The sequence below is a fragment of the Solanum lycopersicum genome, chromosome 3 (genome assembly GCF_036512215.1).
Source record: "Solanum lycopersicum chromosome 3, SLM_r2.1".
NCBI lineage: Eukaryota > Viridiplantae > Streptophyta > Magnoliopsida > Solanales > Solanaceae > Solanum > Solanum lycopersicum.
This window is the reverse complement of record NC_090802.1, coordinates 48907814-48933443: the sequence shown is the minus strand read 5'-3', so window position 1 is coordinate 48933443 and position 25630 is coordinate 48907814. Positions and strand designations below refer to the sequence as shown.

Genomic DNA, 25630 nt, shown 5'->3' with positions numbered 1-25630 from the left:
GTATAAATCATATTCTTTTGCTGGAGAAACAATAATCTTGTGGATTTTTGGCAGAATAGCTGTGTTCCATATAAACCATAGATTCATATCTACTCCTCATCAAATGAGCTTTATCTTAAGCAACTATGTCAGATATCACATAATTCTGTGGAACGTGGTTCCTTTACTTTTTTTGTTTGGATCTATCTTAGTGTTGGCAATGGGTTTTCAATGTTCATATAAAGTTTGAGACTCATTTGTCAACAGTGAAGCCTTACCCTCTGGACCTCTCCAGAGTCGTATATTTTGATGTCCATGGCAGAGATTTCATTGAAGATGTTAAGTGAATACATTTCCACCAAAAATTGCTTGATTTTAGGTGAAGTCATTTACGAATTTGACTTATATGTCATTTCAATTTCTTTTAGGAGGGTTTTATGTTGAACACATTTTGACATCTGTGCTTAACATTGATCAAATTCTTCTTCATTACATTGTTGTAAATATTGATTCAGTCAACAAAGCCAGCTGTAAGAATTGCAGTCCTTTGAAAAAGAAAAGAAACATGGTGCATGATGTCCTAACTAGCCTTGTATTTCTTATCTTTTGAAGGTACTACATAGCTGCTTTCTGTTTCTTCAGCTAGATTAACTTTAATATCATATATAAACTTTGTTTCTGTCTTTACATGGACCTCTGTTGCCTGAAATGAGAACTTTAAACTATTAGAGCATCATAGGAGGATGACAACAGTTAGAGAAGATTCTGTAGTCTTGCTTTAACATTTGAAGGTGCTAGCCGTTTGTTTTAGGAATACTCTTGGTCATGAGTTGCATCAACTATTAACATGAGTACTATAGAGAATGGTTTAGTAAAAGAGCAATTGTGAAAATAACTGTGCACTTCTTTTTAGTCCGTGAGTCTATTCAGCTGTGAAAATTTCATTCACCTCTAATTTCTGTTTAGTTCATGTTGATTTCTAACTAATTAAAATGATTAAAAGAAACTCTGCAGAAGATATGTTGGTTGATTTCTTGAACTCTCAAACAACCAGTTCAGTATGAACATGAAGTTGAGGTATTTCCCTCTTTCTGGTAAGCCATTTGACACATCCTTCCTGTTTTCCTTGATAAAAATGAATCAGCACTTAGTCTTCTGTAGCAGCTTTCACAATTTTTTTCCCAATAGAATTTGTAGCAGCTGGGGCAACCTTTTTAGTTTTCATGATTAAGACGCTCATTCTTGTTGGCTACACCAGACTCTTAGATATCTTAGTTTTTTGGATAACCATGGTGTCATATTCTACTGTATACTTGCATCCTTCTGTCGTTCTGTTTGTACATGTATAAGACAACTCTATCCATTAAGATGGATTTGACCCTGCTCTCCCATGGTTCTCGTTCAAAAGGGGCACACCTTTGGTAAAATGGATTTTAGATCCTTTTCAGGTTGTATATAACTCAATAAGTTCCTGATCTTGCCATAATTTGGTCTCACCTGTACGGTAGGATGTGCAAAGACTTCTGCTTTCTTAAAATTAAACTGTTCTTTATTTTTAGTTCCATGACATCTTTTCCTTCTCCATTTCTATTGTTTGACAGGATTGGAGTTTTCTAGTTGCTTTGACAAATATCCACTTGTAATAATGCTAATTGGAATATAACCAGCATTCTCAAGGTGATTGAAAAATAGTCACAAACTTATAAAACCACAATACGCATGTTTCTTCTTCTGGGCTCCAAGATATATAACTGGAAATTGTTGCCCAAGCGTAGAGAGACTTTTATTGCCATCGACAGATGGAATTTGCCTTTTTAATGAAACACATATATTAATTGAGAATTAAGCTCTCATTCATAAGGTGAAAGTTCAGTAGTCAACTAACTGAGCTACTAAAATTCTCCTAAATAACTGAAGTTTGATAGTTCTTAGAAGACATCATAATGGTTGCAGCCAGGGGCGGCTTATGGGAAAATTTATGATGCACATGATCGCTAAACTAGGTATTTGTGGGTGGATCTATGTGTATGGGTTGGGGTGACACTACACCCAAACATATCAGTTGACCTATAGTTTGTTATATAGACTGTGAGGTATTTGTGTGGATAAATTGTTATGTCGTCATTGAATCACTTTTTCTTTGTGTCAAGTTCTCATAAAAAAAAATTTTGGATCTATTTTATCTATGTAAATCACAAAGATGAACATATGAACTGAAGCCAAATTTTATCAAACCAACCAAATATTGAACCTATTTGGATCTTGTAAATAGCAATACATCTATGTTCAAAGCTATGTGACACCATCAACCTTCAAATTCTGGATTCACTTGTGTTGCGTACATTTTTTCTAATTTCTTTCCCCCCACCCCCCGAGTTTTTAGTGGTGCACTGTCATGTTTGTGAATGGTTAAAATTAGCTATCAATCACATGGTCCAATTAGGTGAGTCATATTCGCAATCACATCTAAAGTTGATGGTTACTGAAGTGAAGTGGTAAGTACTCTTTTATCTTTAATCAGATGTCTCGAGTCCGAGTTCCACTGAACTCAGAGTAACCTTTGTAAGGGAGTGCTTTACCCCTAATTTGAAACTTTTCGGCACAAATCTGAATTTAGTCGGACTCCAATTTGGTACCAGACATCAGATGGAAAATCAAAAAAGATGTACTTACTCTATACTTTATCAACTGGACTCTTAAACTTATACTTGTATGAGTTTGTATTCTGAACCCTTTTACTCTATACTTTACCAACTGGACTCTTAAACTTATCAAAAAATAATATTTGAAATTCCTTGATCATTAATCAAATCTATGTGACATAAATATTGTTGAGTTGGAAAAATTTGTGAATACACTCGCTTTCAAGCATGTAAATACATTATATATAATTTAAAAATTTATCTTTTTAAATAAAAAACTTATTTCTTCATTGACTTACTCCGGCATCACCCTAATTTCTGTTCTTCTCCAGCCCTTTTCCCACCGTAACCCTAAAGTTTCTTCTCTTCTTCTTCAACAAAATCACCCACCAACATAAAGTGTGATGGTGAGTATTGAAAAAGTTGAAAATTTCATTGATAAGCTAGAGAAAGCTTGAAGACAACAAATTATTGGTCTTATGAATTTATGAAATTAATTTAAATTTGTGATTGAGGCTCATTGACTTTGTGCTAGTGAACTTGTAGTTGAAATTTCAAATCGAATAAAGAAGAATTTCATATATTTAGTATGAATTTGGTGCTCAAACGGTAAGTATATATGAGAATTGAAGAACATGACTATTTAAACATTTCAGAATTTATAAAAGTTAAATATTTGATTCTTTTTTAATCTTTTTGAATATTTAATATCTGATATATCATTGAAAATGACATGAATTATATGGATAAGAGGTTGTATTACACATCTGATGAGAAAAAAATATTTAAAATAAAGAGTCTTAACACATATTTCTACATTTACAAGCATTTTTTAAAAAATTACGAAACATGTGTTATTTTTCTTATATAATAGACGATTGAATTGGCTCTTCGGAGCATTCCAAGTTCTTTGCATATACGTTTGTAATGAATTGGGGAACCACTACGTTAAAAGGTGATTCATTTTATCTTTTCAAATGATGATATGACCATTTTTCCGTTATATCGAAACCATCTTTTCAAACCTTATTTTACAAATTTGTCTGTTAAGTTTTAGTATATTCTCCATAAGTTGTTGTCAATAACATTAGTAAGAGTTCTTATAATTGAAGTTAACCACTACATTTTATGAGTATTAAAAAATTAGTCTTCATTTTTTTTGTTATTTTATTTCATTTAAATTGTGAAGCTTGTTAATTAATCTTATTTAAATTGAGGACAAATTTTATAAATTTGATTACTACGTTCTTAATTAATTTGATATCTAATTTCACAAATAACAGCTCTTTTGTAACAACCACTTTCCTTATATTGATATTTTGTTTCCAAATTTCAAATTATTTTGAAATCTAATTTCTCTCTTCTCTTCTCTTCTCTTCTCTTCCTCCTCACTACCATTCTCTTTCACATTACTACTAATTAGGCGATGAAGAAGATGGCGACGGGAATAAATTGGCAAAGGAGTAGAGACATTGCTATGTTTCTTGAATCCATTTTCGTATTCAGGTACTTTTTTTCCCCATTTTTGTCTGAATTAGGGTTGGGGTTTTTGCGGGAATTTGGTACATCAGTCATGGGTGTTATCTCTATCTCCTGTTACTGCTTAGTATTAGGAATGAAACATACAATTTTGTTTTGTTGAAACCCTTCTTCTTGTATATTGATTAATTTTAGTGAATTCAATTGAGATGACTTTGGATCTTCATCGATTCATTTCCTTCTCGTTTCTGTGTTGTTTTACCTATATGTATCTATTTTCTTTCTGTATTAATTGATGATTGTTCGATTCTGATAATTACCCAAATGATTTTCACCTCTTCAATATGAATTTCCAAACTTTTTGAGTTTTGCACTAATGGAGTCTGAAAAAAATAAATTAATATGGATAATTTCAATAACTAGCAGCTTCATAGAGGCAGAGTTTTTGAAAATTGATATTAATATACATTTGGCTAGATTTTGTTGCCGTGGAGATGTTTGAGCAAAGTCCCAAAAGAATTTTTGTTTGATCACAGTGGGCTTGCTTGAAGTTAAAGGCGCAAATAGAGATGCACCAGGTTCAAATGCAAGACTCTTGGCCACAATAGTAGCAATTATTCCTATTCTATATTCCAATTAAAAAAAAGAAAAGGAATAAAATTTCAGAATTAGGGATATCTAGCTGAAGAAGAAGTACTTTGAATCAAAAGACAAGTTGAAATGTGTTGTATGTATTTTTTCTATATATGATGCCATGTGAGGGTGTAGGGTGTCTTTGTTTCTGCAAATATATTTAGTGGGGTTAAACTTGTAGTTTACTCTCTTCTCAGCACTTGCCAACGAAGATGATCCATCTTTTCTGTTGTATTGTTTGTAATGGCATTTTAATATTTACTCAGAAACTCTGCTTTTATATATGATTCTTTTTTTTTGTCTTCTTTATTCCATCATTTTTGTTTGTTTACTCTGGATCTATGTGCCTAAACACGAGTTGACGCATTTGTCATGTTCATGTGAAGATTAGTTGTATTTAGGGTCCTGAAATTACCACTACTACTATTTAATTAACTTAAAATTATTCTACTTCACAATTATAGATCCAAGTCAGAAGAGAATTTGAAACAGAATCTGTCCTGTGGCAAGTCAGATTTGGAAACCTATGAGAAAGATTTGGAAAACCACACCAGCTTCTGTTTGTTGGATATTAATTATGGAAGGGAAGAAATGCAAGATGTTTTGAAAGAAAAGCAGATTCTGTACAGAAGATTAAGGTTAGATGCTTATGACTTTTGGCTTTTTGATTGATCTTCAAGATGAAAATAGCTTGGTAAATTTCATAGACTCATTACACGGATAATTGTACAGAAGAACCTTTTCTTTTTGCTTTTGTGTATAGGAGTGTTCTGACGATATTAATGTACTAGCACCAAGTTAGTGCTACATTATTTTTAATTTTTTCCTTATCAATATAAGCCTGTATAGATGGAATTTTTAGGATGAAAATGAGTTTTTCAGTTGATTTGTCTTCTTCTTTCTTTGCTTTTGCGACCATGTCAGACCTTTTTAACGCACAAAGTTATCAATGGGTTAAGGTATTCATCCAAGCACTCCCCTGCCTCTTCCTGGTTAAGAGGTTATTCGTACCTCTTTCTTTGCAGCACTATTCCTTTGTAAGTAGATCACCAGTAACTCAATCACAATCCGCCTGAGGTAACTACTAAACAATGTTACAACAACTTGGTTTTCTTCGAGTAGCAGAGAGATGATGACGTAGGAAAAGGACCTAAAAGTGGACTGAGAGAGCTTGTTTTCTTCGTCCGTGGAAAGAAACAGTCTGATGTAGCATCTAAGGTTCAACCAGAATGTTCATGGAAAGAATGTCAAAAAAGTAATGAGCAACCTAGAACCAAGAGTTGGGAGTGTTTAATTGTCAATTGAGACCAAGTTGAGGTGTCTAGATGTGCCACTCTCAAAGTTGGAGTGCTTACTTGCCAGCTGAGACGAAGCTTTGAGTATTCTTTGTTTATGCATTCTGATTTTTTTATCAAGAACTCATCTCTCTGAATATCTGCAATTTTGCTGATCTCTCGTTTGCAAGTTCAATTAGATGCTCTGATAATTGTTTCAACGTCACATTATTGTCGCAAATTTTGTGTTCAACAGTTGTATATCTATTATGGATTGACAAATTTTACAAGAGTTTGACCTCTTTGTAGCATCAAATAGCCGATTCCGATCCCGGACAATGAAAGTGCATTGCAGTAGGTTGATGACCAGGTTCAATGTGGAATTTTAGTCTATGCCACTGTTCACATCTCAGTCAGTTCTCTTTCTCTCCTTATTTGTGGTTTTTTGAATTTCTGTTGAACTAATATTTCTGTATCACCATCCACGACTTTGGATCCTTTACAACCTTGTTTAATTATATGTGATCTCTAGGTTGATTTAATTTAGAAGCACCATCTGAATTACATTTAAACCAACCTGGTTAGGTAGTTTCCAACACTTTCTCCTCTAAATATCGGAAAGGGTCCTTGAAATGCACATGTCAGCATTCAGTTTTTTTTAATCAACATTCAGTTCACTAGCCACGAATATGGTTCTTTGCTCTCTCTTTTCCCTACTTCATTTAAGTGAGCGTATGAACTTGTAATTTTATCTTCTGGGATCTGCTGCCTGATTTAATGCAACATGACTTGGTGAATCTTGTCATTTGCCAAAGTTAATGACTGCAGATTTTCATTATTATTGTATTAGTATTTTAGAATTAATTAGCACAAGTGTCCATCCTGCACTCTATAAAACAAACTTTGAAGATCACTCTCCAAGATTGATATTTTTCCAAGAATGACATGTTTTCAAGAATGATAACTTTCTAGTGATATGTTGGTGTATATCATTGATTACTTGCACATCTATTCCTTCCTTAAAAAAAAACATATCTTTCCGTTGTTTTTTTGCCAGCTTAATCTCCGCAGGTGTTTCATATATTGAAATGGATCCAATATTTATTAGTTGATAATATTCAATGATAAATCTAATGATAAATCTATTGAATATAGAAGAAAATATCGCTATCCCTTTCCTTTTGTTACATTCTTTGTCAGCTAACATACATCTGTTACTCTTTCTCTCGATAATTGTAACTCTGAATAGTTTATTAAATATTTTGGAATACAAATTATGATTAACAAAATTTGTATACTTTCTAAGGGCGAGGCGGGGGACCACAAGGCACAACGCCTCGGGGTCCTTGGGAGGGGGGGGGCTTGGGATAAGGTGCCTCGAGGTCCCAAGGGAGGGAGGGTGCGGGGTGGAGGGATTAGGAAGTGGTAGGGGTATATGTAGGGGGTAAGGTAGGTTAGAAGTAGTGGGGTAGTAGGAGGTAGGGTAGGCTGGGTGGGTAGGGTAGGATAAGGAGGTAGGTTAGAAAGGTAGATGGTAGGTGGGGTAGGATAGGGGATTAGGAAATGGTAAGGGTATGTAGAGGAAAGGTAGGTTAGAAGCGTACTGAAAGGTAGGTTAGGTGGGTGGGGTAGGATAAAGGTTAGGTTGGTAGGAATAAGGGGGGTAGAAAGGTAGTAAGTGGGGTAGGAGGGGGAGGGGGGGTTCTCGGGGAGTGCGCCCTGAGGACTCCGAGTGGGGTAGAAAGGTAGTAAGGGGGGTAGGAGGGGGGGGGGGGTTTCTCGGGGCTGGCGCCCTAAGGACTCCCGGGGGGGTAGGGGTAAGGGGGGTTCTCGGGGCTGGCGCCCTGAGGACTCCCTGAGAAATCTTAAATCACTTCATTAGTTGCTTAAAACCACTGTTAAGAAATAATGTAGGAAGCCACAAGTTAAGTTGAGTGCTCCAAAAACTCATTTTGGGATACTGTAACGATTCAAAAAAAAAAGAAGAGAATTATATAAATAAGAATAAATAGGTATTTAAGGGCATGATTGTCCTTTCACGTTTTAAATGAATAAATAAATAAATAAGTAAATAAATAAAATAGATTTGTATTTATTTATTTTAAATGTTATTTGACTAATTCTTGAATTAGTCTCCTAATCCAAATAGTCCTCTCTCTCTCACGCTTCTTAACTCCCTCTCTCACGTCCTCCATCTTCCTCACATTATTTCTGACAAAACATCAACAGTTTTCATGCTTGAAGAACTAACAAAAAAAAATTTTTAAGCAAAAGAAAAAGTAATCAAAACGTCAAGGCTAAGAGAGGTTTGTCGAGAGAGGTGTACGTTGAAGTGAATTGGGAGTGGGTTGGAGGAGCTTTCCGGGCAGCAACATTAAAGTTTGAACATCGATTAAGGTATGGGTTTCTCTCATGGAATTCTTTCTCCAAGAGTACTTTCTTTCGGACGTTTCTTAAACTCTTGAAACTAAGGTTGTTCCCCTTCGTATGTCCTTGTCCTTAGCTCCCTAATGAATTTGTAGGATGGGTATGTTGTGCTGCTAGATTTTTGCATGAATGATGTGTTTAAATTAAATATGAATGTGTTTATGTGCGGGAAATCGCGATAATGATCATCAAAATATGACCGGAAACAGTTGATGTATGGGTGTGTATAGGGTAGTGTTTTAGGCATTGTTTTGGGGTATATAAGTTGTTTATTTATCATGTATTTTATGTGTGAAATGGGTGTGCAATGTGATGTTCATTTTGATGAAGCATAGTGAAGTGAATGAACCATGAAATCTCCCTAAGAACTAATGTGAAACTTGATGAAAAAGTGCAGAAAAATAGTGGAATAAATTTCCAAAAACATAGAAATAGGTTTAAAAAGAATCTGGAAATTTTTGGATGTCAAAGAATTAAAAAAAAAACGTTTTGAGGCCTGCAGGGATCGAACCCAGGACCTCCCTGCAGCTGCCTTAACAAAAAAAGATTTAAAAAGGGAATGTTGGGGGCGGGGATCGAACCCGCGACCCCCATTCGCGAAAAAGAAAAAAAAACAGAAAAGGGATGCTGGGGGCGGGGATCGAACCCACGACCCCCGTTCGCAACAAAAAAAAATAAAAATAAAAAGGGGGATGCGAGGCGTGGGGATCGAACCCACGACCTCAGGGCTGAAGGGGGGATAAAAATATTAAGGGAATAAAGGTGAGGCTGTGGGGGTTCGAACCCGCCACCTCACAGCCTCCATTCCCAGCGAAATTAAGAGGAAAATAAGGGGGGCTGTGGGGGTTCGAACCCACAACCTCCCTATTCAAGCGAATTTAATTAAAAATAATAATAATAGTAAATTAAAATTCTAATTAAAGTTGGAAATTAATTCTCTTATGTAAACATTGAGATTTAATTTAGAATTTTAATTAAAAATAGAATATTAATTCTTTTATGTAAATATTGAGATTTAAATTGGAATTCTAATTAAATTAGAAAATTATTCTTTCATGTAAATGATTGAAATTTAATTTAGAATTCTAATTAAAATAGAAAATTTATTATTTCACGAAAATGTTGAGACTTAACTTAGAGTTCTAAATTTATTAATATTAGAACTAAAATCAATGAAAAATATAAATGATATCCAAATAATTCAAAATTTGGGTTCTCGTGTCCAAACCTCCGTATTGATGCATAAGTCATACGTGAGTGAAATATTCAAGAATAATGTCATCTACTTAGATCAAAAATCAAAGATCTTGGCATATATACAAGATACATAAGTCTTGTAATACATAATCTTAGAAAAACAAGAATTCACTTAACGAACTATAAATGAAGCCTCATGGCTTGTATGTATAGATATATAAGTTTAACATACGTTCAAGAATAAGTGAACCTAAGATATACATAATGAAATGAAGAATGTGGTGACAATCATGATGTGAGGTTAATGCATATGATGAGAGCAATCTTAAATGAGCCTAAGTAAATGTTACCGATACATACTCACCAATGAGAGTGTAAGATAATGAAGAGACCAGTCTCTATGAATACTCTAATAAAAATATTGAGTTTAAAACACTTAATACTAATGATGAGATGAGAAATCATCTATTGAGCTATGATGTCCTCATACTAGAAACAAACTTCTATGATGTATGAGTTGAATGTAATGGAACTTTATACCGAGCACCGATAGGCTAGCTATGAGTGGTGATGCCTTCTTTCGGGAAGGGCGGAGGTTCACGTAATTCTCATGAGATGAGACTGTCCGGCTTGCCGGGTATGGGTCTCCATACATCTCCTAGTCTTTGAACCTATATTGCCACTATAGGGATCTGGCGGGGTTAAATTCCCATATACGCTAGCATGTTATTGAATTGCTTTGGCCGGTGATTCCACCTCTTTTCGGTGTGGGGAAGACACTGGATTTCATGATGCTCACATGATCTATGTCGGTTAAAGTTAAAGTTCCCAATGAATGAATGAGGCCAGCCTCAAATGAATCATATAAAGAAATGAATGATACCGAAGGTGTTAGGATAGGATAATCAAGAGGTGAGCTAGATTCAGGTAATAACATTAGGTCATTCCTGATCATTGCACAGCAAACCTGATGAAAGTCTTAAACTACATCCTAGGTATATCTGGTGTTCGCACTGGCCTATGAATGAATTGAAATGAAATACGAATGAATGAGTGAAGCAGACTCTGGGTTTGCTAAAGAAGGCTCCCTAGTTGAGGTCCCATATGTTGAGCCCTCATTTTGGAAAGTCTTAAAGTTAGGTCTATGATAATAAGGTCTCATGGTATACGAATGAATAATATGAAAGAAAGTATGTGTTATATGTTATGTGTTATATGAATATGTTATGTTTTGTGTGCCATACGATAATTATAATGATGCATGTCACTCTTATGGCATAACTTTCCCAATCTCAATTTGGCAAGTCCACTGACTTGACTTCCAAAAATCATGTTGTTAGGAAAGAGCTATTCTTTCTCATGCATGTCCCTGGTGTGTAATTGCATATACTCATACTTAGTACAAGTGTGTACTAATTCCATACGAATATCTACTTTTAGGTGCAGGCACAGGTGGACGCTAGAGCTACAGGTTCGTTGTCGCAGCTATCCGGACATCAGTATTCATCCGGAGTTTGGTAGGTCCTCATGCTTTCGAGGATGCTACTGTTTTACATTCTAGCGTAGTTTTAGAGTTGAGCTAGTGGAGCATGTTCCACTAGCGTTTCTTTCCTGTTTTGGTTCAAACTTTGTATTGGTGCTATTTTGGCCGATATACAATTAATACTTAATGAATTATTTTTTTCAGTTGCTTATCTCTTAAATGTTAGATGGTTGATGATGAACGATTATGAAATGTTAAGAATGTTCAGCAAGTATGATTAAAGAATAAAAAATTTCAAATTTTCCGCTAAAATTAATCTATGTAAAGTAAGAATGACGTAAGTAGGCTTGTCTGCGACCTCTGAGAGGTCAACGACGCCGATCTCGTCTGGGGTCTAGATTCCGGTCGTGACAAAGTTGGTATCAGAGCGCTAGGTTAAATTCCTCGAATAATGAGTTCACATCAACCACATTGAGTAGTTTCTAAGTCATGGTAGTGAAGTGCACCACTATCCTGGATTAGAGACTGCATGATGCGTAGGAAAGACTTCCCTTCTTCTGATCTTATTGTGCTTTTTCCTAATGTTTGAATTCGTGGTGTTACGAACGTGTCTAACATCAACCTTGTTGTTTTCAGAGAATGAATACTTGGGGAACTAAGGGTCTGAGGACGGGAGCAGCAGCAGCTAGGGGTAATCAGAATCCACCCCAGGCTCCAGCTGAAGGAGTGGCCATGCCAGTGAACCCAGCAGGGTTGACTGATGCGGAGGTGAGGGCATCTCTAGCCCAGATGGCACAGGCCATCACGATGCAGGCCCAAGCTATGACTGCCCAAGTCAACCGGCAGGATGTTCTAAGGGAAAACCCACCGGTTCACAGCATAGCTGACAGACTGCGAGACTTCACGAGGATGAATCCTCCAATTTTCACAGGGGCTAAGACTTCAGAAGATCCTCAGGAATTTATAGACGAGTTGCATAAGATACTGGTGGCCATGGGGGCCACTGATATTGAGAAGGCTGAGTTGGCTTCCTACCAGCTCAAAGATGTTGCACAGACTTGGTGCAAAATGTGGCGAGATAGCCGTGTCCTAGGAGGGGTGCCAGTCACCTGGGAGCTGTTCAAGACAGCATTTTTGGAAAGGTTCTTCCCTAGAGAGATGAAAGAGGCCAAGGTTGAGGAGTTCATCAACCTCAAGCAAGGATCCATGACTGTCAGGGAGTATTCCCTGAAGTTTGTGAAGTTATCAAGGTATGCTACTCCCTTGGTTTCTACCAGCAGGGAGGAGATGAGCAGATTCCTCACAGGAATCAATGGAGACCTGGAGGAGGATTGTCGGGCTGCGATGCTCCATGATAATATGAACCTTTCTAGATTAATGATGCATGTCCAGCAGGTAGAGGACAGCCGAAAGAGGAGAGGTGTACGTGATGTTAGGAGGCCTAGGCCTCAAGATCAGGCAGGTCCCAACCATGGAGGCCATAGAAACAATTTTGGCGTCCGCGAGCAGCCCAAATTCAAGAAGGGGCAACAGAGTGCTGGAAATTCTGACCCTCAGAGAAATACAACGCCTAGAGGAGGCAGACCCGAACCCAAGAGGGGCAATGGAGGTGAGATGCAGCGTCCAAGGAAGACTTGTACTAAGTGTGGCCGAACTCACCTTGGAGAATGTAGACAGGGCACTAATGCTTGTTTCGGTTGTGGTAAGAGTGGACACATGGTCATAGACTGTCCCCAGAACAGAGGTCAGGCTGGGGGTAATGCTCAGCCTAGGCCTACCCCACATAATGCAGAAGCAGCCGAGCCTCCGAAGAGGAACAGATTTTATGCCTTGAAAGGTAGGGAGGAGCAGGAGAAGTCCGCTGATGTGGTCACAGGTATGCTGCAAGTATTCTCAACTTCTGTTTATGCTTTACTTGATCCAGGGTCTACACTTTCCTTTGTGACTCCTCTACTTGCCCTTACTTTTGAAGTACTACCTGAAGTCCTGCATGATCCTATAGTGGTTAGTACGCCTTTAGGAGAAAATGTGAAAGCTGATAGGGTATACCAGAATTGCCCAATAGTTGTGAGTGGCAGGGCTATGTGTGCAAACTTGATTGAGTTACCCATGCATGATTTTGATATTATTCTTGGCATGGACTGGCTTCACAGCCATTATGCTTGCTTGGACTGTCGTAGTAGAGTGGTGAGGTTTCGTTTCCCTAATGAAGAAGAGTTAGTCTGGGATGGGTACAATCCGACTCGCCCTAACCCCTTGATTTCAAATCTTAAGGCCAATAAAATGATGGCCAAAGGGTTATTATGTCATCTAGTGAGTGTTAATGATTTAGATCATGATGTTCCTTCCATAGACTCGGTGCCTGTAGTAAATGAATTCCTAGATGTGTTTCCTGAAGATTTGCCTGGAGTCCCTCCCCTTCGAGAGATTGACTTTGGTATCGACTTAGAACCTGATACTAAACCAATCTCAATTCCTCCTTATAGAATGGCTCCAGCAGAACTCAAGGAGTTGAAGGTGCAGTTAAAAGATCTCACTGATAAGGGTTTCATTCAACCGAGCATATCCCCTTGGGGCGCTCCAGTGTTGTTTGTAAAGAAAAAGAATGGGACCCTTAGAATGTGTATCGATTATCGGCAGCTCAACAAAGTCACTATAAAGAATAAGTATCCACTTCCCAGAATTGATGATTTGTTCGATCAACTCCAAGGGTCTAGTTTCTTCTCTAAGATTGATCTTCGTTCAGGTATCATCAGCTTAGGGTTAGGGATGGGGATGTCCCAAAAACAGCTTTTCATACCCGTTATGGTCATTATGAGTTCTTGGTTATGTCATTCGGTCTCACGAATGCACCTGCTGCATTTATGGACCTCATGAACAGAGTCTTCCGTGAATACCTTGACTCTTTCGTCATAGTATTCATTGATGACATCCTCATCTACTCTAAGACCAAGGAAGAGCATGAACAACATTTGAGACTAACTTTGCAGGTACTTAGACAACATCAGTTGTATGCCAAATTCAGCAAGTGTGAATTCTGGCTGAGATCAGTGACCTTCCTGGGCCATGTTGTGTCCGATCAAGGTGTAGAAGTGGACCCCAGAAAGACTGAAGCAGTTAAGAAGTGGCCAAAGCCTCTTACACCCACCGATATCCGTAGCTTTCTGGGATTGGCTGGTTACTACCGTAGGTTTGTGGAGGGATTTTCTTCCATTGCTGCCCCACTTACAACCTTGACAAAGAAGAAATCCAAGTTTGAATGGACGGATACTTGTGAGAAGAGTTTCCAGAAGCTCAAGGACAGACTCACTTCAGCCCCGGTGCTTACTCTGCCTAAGAGTGGCGAGAATTACACTGTCTATTGTGATGCATCTAGGGTCGGTTTGGGATGTGTTCTTATGCAGGCTGGTAAGGTGATAGCTTATGCTTCTAGACAGCTCAAGGTTCATGAAAAGAATTATCCCACTCATGACTTGGAGTTGGCAGCTGTGGTGTTTGCGTTGAAGTTATGGAGGCATTATCTGTATGGAGTACATGTGGATGTGTTCACGGATCATAAGAGTCTCCAGTACGTGTTCACGCAGAGGGAGCTGAATCTACGGCAACGCAGATGGTTGGAGCTGCTGAAGGATTATGACATGAATGTGCACTATCATCCAGGTAAGGCTAATGTTGTGGCTGATGCCTTGAGCAGGATGAGCATGGGGAGTACAACCCACGTTGAGGATGAGAAGAAGGAGCTAGTGAAAGAGGTACACAGATTGGCCAGACTGGGTGTGCGGTTGGTTGACTCTACTAGTGGAAGTGTTTCAGTTCACCCTAGTTCTGAATCATCCCTGATAGTGGAAGTCAAAAAGGGTCAGCATCTTGATCCTGTGTTGATGGAGATGAAGGACTCAGTGTTGTTAAAAATGAATGAGTCTTTTGCTTTGGGAGATGATGGCATACTTAGATACCAGAACCGGTTGTGCGTACCAGATGTAGATGATTTACGGACCAAGATTGTTACAGAGGCCCATGGTTCCAGATATTCCATACATCCAGGTTCCACAAAAATGTATCATGAACTTAAGCAGATTTATTGGTGGGATGGCATGAAGAAAGATATTGCAGACTATGTGGCTAAGTGTCCTAATTGTTAGCAGGTTAAGGCAGAGCATCTTAAGCCTGGTGGTCTGACTCAGATTATTGAGGTCCCGACTTGGAAATGGGAGGCCATTAATATGGACTTCGTAGTTGGTCTTCCGAGGACTAGGAGGCAGCATGACTCTATATGGGTTGTTGTGGACAGATTGACTAAGTCTGCCCACTTTATCCCTGTGAAGTCTACTTACAGGGCCGAGGATTACGCGAGACTCTACATTGATGAGATTGTGAGATGGCATGGGATTCCTTTGTATATTTCAGATAGAGGAGCTCAGTTTACTTCGCATTTTTGGAGACCTTTCCAGAAAAGCTTAGGCACGCAGGTGAAACTTACAGCGCTGGCACGTCACTCGGCTCCTCGGCTCACTTCGGCACTGCCTTTCATCCTCAGACAGATGGGCAGGCAGAGCGCACTATTCAGACATTGGAGGACATGTTGAGAGCGTGTGTGATTGACTTTAGAGGTAATTGGGATGACCATCTACCTTTGATAGAGTTCTCGTATAATAATAGCTATCACTCCAGCATTGGGATGGCACCGTTTGAGGCATTGTATGGTAGGAGGTGTAGATCTCCAGTTGGGTGGTTCGAGGTTGGAGAGTCATCTATTTTGGGTCCAGAGATCATTCATGAGGCCTTGGAGAAAGTTAGAATGATTAGGGACAGGTTGGCTACTGCTTACAGCCGACAAAAGTCATACGCAGACAATCGAAAGCGACCCTTAGAATTTAACGTTGGTGACCAAGTTTACTTGAAGATATCACCTATGAAAGGGGTGATGCGATTTGGTAGAAAAGGGAAGCTTAGTCCGAGGTATGTGGGGCCATATGAGATCCTACAGCGCGTGGGTGAAGTGGCCTATGAGTTAGCATTGCCTACGGAGCTAGCATCTGTTCATACAGTCTTTCATGTCTCTATATTGAAGAAGTGCCTAGGTGATCCAGCATCAATCCTACCTGTAGAAGGTTTGGGGGTTGGTGAAGACTTGTCCTATGAGGAAATACCTGTTGAGATCTTAGACAGACAGGTCAAGCAGCTGAGGAACAAAGAGATTACCACAGTGAAGGTATTGTGGAGAAACCATCTTGTTGAGGGTGCTACGTGGGAGGCTGAGGCCGACATGAGATCCCGATATCCACATCTTTTCAACTCTTGAGGTTAGGCTTCCTACTCAGTAAGACTATAGTTCCTTATCTCTTCGTATTTGTTGTTATTGGTTGATTGTACATAGCAATTAAGTTATGATCTGATTGACATTATGAGGTGTAATGGTAGTGTCATTCGGGGACGAATGTTCCTAAGGGGGGGATAATGTAACGATTCAAAAAAAAAGAAGAGAATTATATAAATAAGAATAAATAGGTATTTAAGGGCATGATTGTCCTTTCACGTTTTAAATGAATAAATAAATAAATAAGTAAATAAATAAAATAGATTTGTATTTATTTATTTTAAATGTTATTTGACTAATTCTTGAATTAGTCTCCTAATCCAAATAGTCCTCTCTCTCTCACGCTTCTTAACTCCCTCTCTCATGCATGTCCCTGGTGTGTAATTGCATATACTCATACTTAGTACAAGTGTGTACTAATTCCATACGAATATCTACTTTTAGGTGCAGGCACAGGTGGACGCTAGAGCTACAGGTTCGTTGTCGCAGCTATCCGGACATCAGTATTCATCCGGAGTTTGGTAGGTCCTCATGCTTTCGAGGATGCTACTGTTTTACATTCTAGCGTAGTTTTAGAGTTGAGCTAGTGGAGCATGTTCCACTAGCGTTTCTTTCCTGTTTTGGTTCAAACTTTGTATTGGTGCTATTTTGGCCGATATACAATTAATACTTAATGAATTATTTTTTTCAGTTGCTTATCTCTTAAATGTTAGATGGTTGATGATGAACGATTACGAAATGTTAAGAATGTTCAGCAAGTATGATTAAAGAATAAAAAATTTCAAATTTTCCGCTAAAATTAATCTATGTAAAGTAAGAATGACATAAGTAGGCTTGTCTGCGACCTCTGAGAGGTCAACGACGCCGGTCTCGTCTGGGGTCTAGATTCCGGTCGTGACAGATACCTGTTTCAACTCATATCGCATCCTTCTCATCTCGAGGTCCTAATTCTGTTGCCCCTGCAATACTTAAGGTATGATTTTACTACGCCATTGCTTACACTTTAGTAAATACAAAAGCAATAGCATATGAATTATCCATTCTAAAATTAATGTTTGATAATGTTGCAGCCGGATATAGCAGCTCCAGGAGTCGATATATAGGCTGCTATTCCTCCTGATGAAACTCCGTACAAGTTTGATTCAGGAACATCCATGGCAGCTCCTCACATTTCTGGCATTGTCGCATTGCTCAAGTCCCTGCACCCACATTGGTCTCCAGCTGCTATCAAGTCTGCACTTGTCACAACAGGTCTTTACTCTGCAAACATCTAATTTGTCATTTATCTTTTGGTTCTTCTAAATCAACTTGTCATGTTGTACATGCAGCATGGCAAACGGACCCTCATTTCCGGGGAACCAATTATAGCTAAGGGAATACAGATAAGATTGCTGATCCATTTGATTTCGGTGGTGGACTCAGTGAATGCAAATGATCCTGGCCTAGTCTATGATATGGGAGAGTCTAACTATGTTTTTAATTATTTGTACACTAGTGCCATCAGTAGAATCACTAACAGATTTGTTACTTGTGCAAACAATTCTTGATTTCATTCTTCCTTGTTTAACAATACCAAGTCTCGGAAAATAAGTGTCACCAACGTTGGACTAGTGAACTCCCAATATAAGGCTATCATTGAGCATTACCATTCATTTAATGCCTGAAACTTTGATATTCAATTCCAGCAGTGGCTTCTATGCAAGAAATATCAGAAATGAGCATTTATACTGTACACTACTTCTCTACTGATTAGTTATTTTATTTTACTAATAAAAACTACTCTTTACATTATAATTTGCCCCTTTCTGCTGACTTTTCGTGTAGTTTTTAATATCTTTTTATCTAATTTAAATGTGAATATTTGTTAAAATGACTCTTAATATTGAAAGACTAAGTTTTTTCCCTTTCCTATCTTAAAACCTTATTATCTCCACATTTTCTTGTCATTTTACTAGACCAAACAAAGGGAGGCTGAAATTTAAAGGTGTCTATATTGTCAACATCATTTCTCTAATTTGCAACTAAAATAGGAGAATATCTATTTTTTTCCCCTTCAATTCCTTTGCAAGCAATGAAACATATCTTTTACAGCACTCCCTATATCAGTGAGAGGCATCAGATTTGAGGGACCAAGCAGTGCTTACTGCTCCATGATTGCTCCAATTCTTCGAATGCCATCTGGCATTTCGCCATTGCAGAGTCCAGGTTCAGCTACCCCTGGGGAATCTTCCTATCAGGCGAATCCATTCCTTGCGCTAAATTGTGAAAGTAGGAGCTCTCAAAAATTTCACTCACAGAGTGATCAAAACAACAGTGATTCGTCCGCTTACAATGAGGGTAAGAGAGGGCACATGTCTGAACCTACAACTGATTGCGAACGTTTTCCCTCTGCAACTGATCAAACTATAAATAGCATTTGCTGCAATGGTGATCTAAACCACGTTCATTTGAGTTATGGAAGCAACGGAAACATCTCACTTTCACCAGGCAAAACACCGGCAGAGTATTGGAAAGAAGAAAGCCTTCACACTACTGATGGGAACTCTCAGCGATCTCAAAGAGAAGCAGCTCTTACAAAATTTCGCATGAAGCGGAAAGACAGATGCTTCGAAAAGAAGGTATGTCAAATTCATCATTTCCTATCAAAAGCTCGTCTTGTATTTGACATATCATTATCTTCACCGTGAAATTAACTGGTGGCAGACTCATGTTAAAAATTATCTCACTTAGAACAAAAGATCCTGTTAGCATAACATTTCTCCCCTAAATTACCAATGAAAAGGCAAATAAGTTATCAACAAGACAGACTGGTAGACAGTAAAGCCAGATAAATAGAACTAATTTTTATTAAGAGTTGTTAAAGACCACTGGGCAATTTATGAATGATCATTTTAGAGCAAATGTATTTTACTTCAATGTATTGTTCTGTCATTTCTTATCAATCATTTTCGTTGTGATTTGCTCACAGGTACGATATGAAAGCAGGAAAAAACTTGCTGAACAGCGTCCCAGAGTTAAAGGACAGTTTGTTCGTCACGTTCCTAGTGAGTCTTCGCCAGGTAACTCATAGGCAGATTGGCCATATAGGATCACAAATTCATCCAACCAAAGATAAGTGGTGTCAAATGACTGGAGATACTATCCTTCCAAAGTTCAAGGAACAAACGAGAGGATGACCAAGTGTTTATGATGCTAGGGTCACTCACTTATGCACTCCACGTTGATACTGATAGTGTGCATTTATTGTTAATAGGAATCACAACCTAGTGAGGAGTTCTCTACATTTTTGTGAAGGAGGGCAGCCCTGCCTTTTGTTTGCGATGTTAAATACGTCTCTCAGTTAACATATAGGTTAGAAACGTCCAAATACCCATTTTTATATTCATGACTAGGATCAGTTCACATCTCTTGTCATAGTTGGTGAGCTGATCAAATCCTTTTTCCAGTTTGTAAATTATTGGAGTCCTTTTGTTCTACTTATCTCGATCATCAGATGTAGCATACCACGACTAGCTCTAGGCCTATGTACAGAGAATTAACAGAGTTTCTGGCATCTGCTCTAGTTTATTTTTGTTTCTGTTTATAGAAGAAATATGTTGTTGTGGCATTGTTACATATATATAGTCAAGTAATTGTTTCTTTCTTAAGAGTCATGATCAATGTGATGCATACTGCCAGTCTTCTCCACACAGCATAAATGGGTAACTGTTTCCATTTTCTCAATCATTTCTTCGAAACTTGGCATGCTCGAGTTCTTTGATTGAAAGAGGACCTCCAAAAAAACAAAAAAACCAGCAAGTACAAGCCTGAATTGAAAGGGAAAAAACAGTGAATAGCATTTAAGAGCAAGGAAAGTAAAAAAAGAAAAGGAGGGGGGGAACTTGAGTGGCCTTAAATTATGGTAAAAAGAAATGGGCCATGGATGTTGGTACCTGATAAACCAAAAACTACAAAAGCTTGACAACAACTAGATTCCCGGTTTTATATCCTGCCATATGCGTGCAGCCTAAGAGTTAAGATCCTCTGCTTTATTGCCTGCAAAGTTGATATGAATGTTGTCTATTATTTATGTTATTATAGGAGTACTCAATAGTTGTTCCTCATCCGTCGTCTACTTTTACATGTTCACTATACTCAAAGTAAGTTCATATCCATTTTTACTTGTCTCGTTCAAGAAATAATTTATTCTTATAATTAATAAACTATCGTAATTTTCTAAAGCATTGAATTTGTTACATATATCATTCTGTTTATATTAGAGGTGTGTCAAGTAAATATTGAACAAGTAAAAATGAATGCCTATTACTCCCTTCGTCTCATATTACTTGTCCAATTTTCCCTTTCACACGTAAATGGAACAGTTTACAGGATGGGAAAAAGAGTTGCGTGAAATTTTGCACAACAGAAATGAGAAATGAAATGAATTAAGAGATTGACAATTGACACACAACCTGAGCATGATGAATAGACTAGGCATAAAGCAAAACACAAAGTTGAGGGCAATATATTAATATCAGTGGACCTGTACCCTGTCTTTATCAAAGTAAAATGAGATAGGTCCATTAGCAAAGAAAAAGTTTCACTTGTTACAAAAGAGTAATGATGATGGGCTACACTCAAACACAACTTTCTCCTCATTCATTCTTGAAATTAATTTTGTCATTTAGAGCTAAATCCTTCGTTGTTATAAAAGTGATTCATATATATCCATATATAAAAGTGATTCATATTTACAAGCCTTTTTTTTCGTATAATATTTCTCTTGCTTTATCTTGATATTTCTCATTATCGCTAGTACCTTTTAAAGTAGTCATCATCAATTTATTTGTTATTTCAATTTCTTTTCAAGATCGAACAACAATTAAAATCATAACCTATTGTGCCCGTCAGAGTGACTTTTTGGGATAATTGGCATGATTCATGCGTTTTTGATGGAGCTATTTGCACCCTTAAAACCAGACACGAATTGCAGCTAATAGAATTAATGGAATTGACACCAATACTTATTATTCCACTATTCAATTATTTCATATAAATTGTCTGAGGTTACTAAAAATAAGTATCTCAATTACTTGTCATTTTTACAAAGTTAAAATGAAACTACTTATCTTATCCAATTTTACCCTTCGTACGTATTCGATGTCTTGAGATAAAATTAGCTTAATTTTGTTTTTAAATGAAGTGTAATATATATGGGAGAGAAATAAATGTGAATCAGTGAAAAAAATACATTCCTATTTACAAAACGTGCTAAAAGAAATGTGACTGAGGACGGAACTGGTGAAAGAGTATAACTCAAACAGGATTACATTTCACATATTTAAATGCGCTTCATAGTCAGCATATTCTTCAATTTATAATTTATTGCTTATGTAACTTCTTGGTGCTCTGCCTTTTTTTAAAAAAAGAAGCTTTTGTTCTTGGCCCCAAACAATAATTAAGCTAACTTTTCATGATGCCTCTATCTTTTTGGATCGTGACATCAAGAAGAAGAAATCATGATCAGAACCTAAATTGCACGATTTCCGTCTGTCCAGATTGATATAAATAGTGAAGAACTGAAGATGAATGACAAATATTATCACCTCGATCGTTTTGGCTAATTCACAAAATGAGCATCAGCTACTTTCTTGAATATAAATTGGCTTTCACTGCTCTGCTCCTTTTTTTGAACTTGTCGGACTTATTAGTATCTCAAGCAAATGCTGAAAGCAAAGTGAGTTGAGTAGATGTATGAATGATTTCTTGTATGGTATACAAGTTCATTATTTGTGTCACTGATTGATCTAATAGTATCAGAAATGATTGCTAAATATATAGGTTCATATCGTTTACATGGGAAGAAGGCAACACGATGATGTTGAACTCGCAACATCAGCTCACCATCAATTACTTACTTCAGTAATGGGAAGGTAACCAAAAGGAAAGATCAACAGATTTAATCTTCTCTTCTCTGCTCTCGACTATTTAATTCACAACTTCATGTTTTCTCCTGATGCAGTCAAAAAGCTGCAAGAGATTCAATCATCTATAGTTATAAACATGGTTTCTCTGGCTTTGCAGCCAGGTTAACGAAATCTCAAGCCAAAAAGATTGCAGGTAAATTGTAGTACTACTTTGCATTGCAATCTCTCTCGCAAGTAGGACTTGTAAAAAAGTTTGAACATGACATACTTGTTGGTTAAATTTGGCACAAAAATGTTTGAGTGATGTGAATTTGTCGCAGAGTTACCTGATGTGGTCCATGTGGTTCCTAATCATTTTTTCAAATTGCACACAAGAAGAAGTTGGGATTATCTTGGCCTTTCCGAATCTTCTCCTCCAACTAACCTCCTTCATGAAGCCAACATGGGCGATGGTATCATCATAGGAGTTCTTGATACAGGTTTTCCTCACTCCATTCATAAAGACAAGAATAGATAAGCTTACCGCATAAAACTGAACATACCAGTGTAATCCCACTTTTCGGGTCTGGAGAAGGTAGAATGTATGTAGAATCTACTTCTACCTCCTCAGGTAGAGGTTACCAATATAGTCTTGGTAAAAGTACCAAATAGTGTACAAAATTATTTGTTATGTTTCAAAACTCTAAAGTACCTATTGATTGACTCAAAATACAGGAATATGGCCAGAAAGTGAAGCATTCAATGACAAAGGCCTAGGGCCAATCCCTTCAAGATGGAAGGGCCATTGTCAGTCTGGTGATAAATTTGATCCAGCTACGGCATGTAACAGGAAACTAATTGGATCAAAGTACTATCTAAAGGGTTTTGAAGCAGCGGCTGGACGGCCAGCAATCAAAGATCCTGATTTTCTCAGGTTTGACATAGCGTCACCAAGGGATAGAGATGGACATGACACCCACACATCAAGCACTGCTGGTGGCTCGTTCACACCAAATGCAAGTTACCATAGACTTGGTTATGGTACAGTTAAGGGTGGTGCACCCAAGGCTCGGATTGCTATGTACAAGGTGTGCTGGAATTGGCTTATAGGAGGATGTACCTTTGCTGATACAATGATGGCTATTGATGAAGCAATTCATGATGGAGTTGATATTTTATCCATATCCCTTGGCTTAGAAATACCTCTGTACGCTGATATTGATATGCGCAATGGCATTGCTTTTGCATCCTTCCATGCTGTCAGTAAGGGGATTACAGTTATTTGTTCAGGAGGAAACGAAGGGCCATATCCCCAAACTGTAGTGAATATATCACCATGGATCCTTACTGTGGCAGCTTCAAGTATTGATAGGTCATTTCCCACACTCATTACATTAGGCAATAATCAGACTTTTTCTGTAAGTTCTCTTACTTTTGTAAAGATATCATACTTGAAAAGAAAAAGAAAACAAACGTTATTATCTGTAGGGTCAATCCATGTATACTGGAAAGGAGACTGGATTTATTGGCATTGCACATCAAGAAATCTCTGAGCTTGAAGATACACGGTATGTTTCTAATAATTGGCTACTATAAGTCATCAACAGATACCCAAATTAACCACCCCTATTCTTCTTGTTAAACGTTGTCCATCTCCGACAGTCATTTCTGTGTCTTCAAAGGGGTCATTTACATGATCAGGAGGCATAGGGCTTTTTTCTTCTTTCATTGTGTTGATCTTGTTGCAAGCTAAATTAGCATGAATTCATGGATTTTGAAGCTTTTGCAACAACTTGAATACAAATGATACATGGGCGGCTGGAAAAGTAGTGCTTTGCTTCATTGTTAAAGGAGATGAGTTGTATTTGCCATTTACTCAACAAGTTGTCCAGGAGGTTGGAGGCTTGGGATTGATTGTTGCGAAGAACCCAACCATAGATTTGAACTATTTAACGTTTGACTTTCCATGTATTGAAGTTAATTTTGATGTTGGCTCTCAATTGCTCAATTACATCAGATACTCCAGGTAATGAAAATATTTGATTCTTTTCCTTTTTCCTGTAGAGAATCTTAAATCACTTCACTTGGTGCTTATAACTATTGCTAAGAAATAATGCAGGAAACCACAAGTAAAGCTGAATCCTACACGAACTCATGTTGGGCAACCTGTTTCAACACATCTTGCTTCCTTCTCATCCCGAGGTCCTAATTCTGTTGCCCCTGCCATACTTAAGGTAAGACTTTGTTATGAATCTCGCACACTATGTAGCACTTACTAATTGTAATATTGCATCACATTTCTAAATTATAGTGTCTCATGTCACAGCCAGATATAGCAGCTCCAGGAGTCAATATATTGGCTGCTGTTCTTCCTGCAGACACTCCATACAGGTTTGAATCAGGAACATCCATGGCAGCTCCTCACGTGTCTGGCATTGTTGCCTTGCTCAAGTCCCTTCACCCACATTGGTCTCCAGCTGCTATCAAGTTTGCACTCGTTACAACAGGTATTCGCAAAAATCCCATTTCTCCAATAAAATTCCAAATGAATTTGTCTCAAAAACATTAATGTTTGAATTAATGGATGTCCACGCAGCATGGGTAACAGATCCTCATTCTGGGGAACCAGTTATATCTGAGGGAAATCCAAACAAGCTTGCTGATCCATTTGATTTCGGTGGTGGACTCGTGAACACAAATGGTGCAAAAGATCCTGGCCTAGTCTATGATATGGGAACCTTTGACTACATTCTTTATTTGTGCTCAATGGGCTATAACAATAGTGCCATCAGTATGCTCATTGATCAAGCTGCATCTTGTCCAATCAAGAGACCTTCAATTCTTGATGTTAATCTTCCTTCTCTAACCATACCAAGTCTCAGGAAAAAAGTTAGAAGAACCGTCACCAATGTTGGACCAGTGAACTCCAAAAACGAAGCCATCATTGAACCTCCACTGGGCATTACCATAAAAGTAAAGCCTGAAACTTTGATATTCAACTCTAGCACCAAGAAAATCTCTTTCACTATCACCATTTCAACCAGCCACAAATACACCACATACTATTATTTCGGGAGCTTAACTTGGACTGACGGGATGCACCGAGTAAGAAGTCCTACATCTGTGAGAAACGAGTTTCCAGAACTTAATGGCTAGAATAAACGATGGATGCAAGAGTTTGTTAATTTATCTCAATGCATTTGTGTAATCTAAGTATGTATCAGTGGATTCTTGACTGAAGTACTCTGCAAGATAAATCTTTTTAGCTTCCCTGTAGTAAAAGAAGAATCTCCCTTACAATGACTTGAAGAGTT

At 37.8% G+C, this 25630-nt stretch overlaps 3 protein-coding genes across 11 annotated transcripts; all 3 read left to right on the top strand.

Moving 5' to 3' along the window:
• The first annotated feature begins 244 nt into the window (after positions 1 to 244).
• On the top strand, positions 245 to 17121 carry LOC138347237 (uncharacterized). 5 transcript variants are annotated; one of them, XM_069294996.1, is made up of 7 exons: positions 245 to 1656; positions 4045 to 4127; positions 5198 to 5371; positions 6317 to 6419; positions 11072 to 11148; positions 11751 to 16417; positions 16876 to 17121. In XM_069294996.1, the coding sequence occupies exon 6, from the start codon at positions 11754 to 11756 to the stop codon at positions 13989 to 13991; it is 2238 nt and encodes a 745-aa protein (XP_069151097.1). In that variant the 5' UTR covers positions 245 to 1656; positions 4045 to 4127; positions 5198 to 5371; positions 6317 to 6419; positions 11072 to 11148; positions 11751 to 11753; the 3' UTR covers positions 13992 to 16417; positions 16876 to 17121. The 5 variants fall into 5 exon arrangements, with proteins under 5 accessions (XP_069151097.1, XP_069151098.1, XP_069151096.1 ...); XM_069294995.1 differs by lacking the exon at positions 245 to 1656 and having other exon boundaries at positions 3930 to 4127; XM_069294999.1 differs by lacking the exon at positions 245 to 1656 and having other exon boundaries at positions 3934 to 4127; positions 11751 to 12990.
• A 1332-nt stretch (positions 17122 to 18453) lies between these two features.
• On the top strand, positions 18454 to 20072 carry LOC101258043 (two-component response regulator-like PRR37). The gene is made up of 2 exons (XM_010319757.4): positions 18454 to 19049; positions 19400 to 20072. The coding sequence occupies exons 1-2, from the start codon at positions 18582 to 18584 to the stop codon at positions 19499 to 19501; spliced, it is 570 nt and encodes a 189-aa protein (XP_010318059.1). The 5' UTR covers positions 18454 to 18581; the 3' UTR covers positions 19502 to 20072.
• A 1710-nt stretch (positions 20073 to 21782) lies between these two features.
• On the top strand, positions 21783 to 25619 carry LOC101249996 (subtilisin-like protease SBT3.4). 5 transcript variants are annotated; one of them, XM_010319759.3, is made up of 10 exons: positions 21783 to 22147; positions 22252 to 22343; positions 22433 to 22530; positions 22658 to 22816; positions 23052 to 23734; positions 23829 to 23884; positions 24097 to 24342; positions 24436 to 24550; positions 24643 to 24823; positions 24913 to 25619. In XM_010319759.3, exons 1-10 carry the CDS (start codon positions 22043 to 22045, stop codon positions 25470 to 25472), a joined length of 2295 nt encoding a protein of 764 aa, XP_010318061.2. In that variant the 5' UTR covers positions 21783 to 22042; the 3' UTR covers positions 25473 to 25619. The 5 variants fall into 5 exon arrangements, with proteins under 5 accessions (XP_010318061.2, XP_010318060.2, XP_069151095.1 ...); XM_010319758.3 differs by having other exon boundaries at positions 23805 to 23884; XM_069294994.1 differs by having other exon boundaries at positions 22231 to 22343.
• The last annotated feature ends 11 nt before the right edge of the window (positions 25620 to 25630 follow it).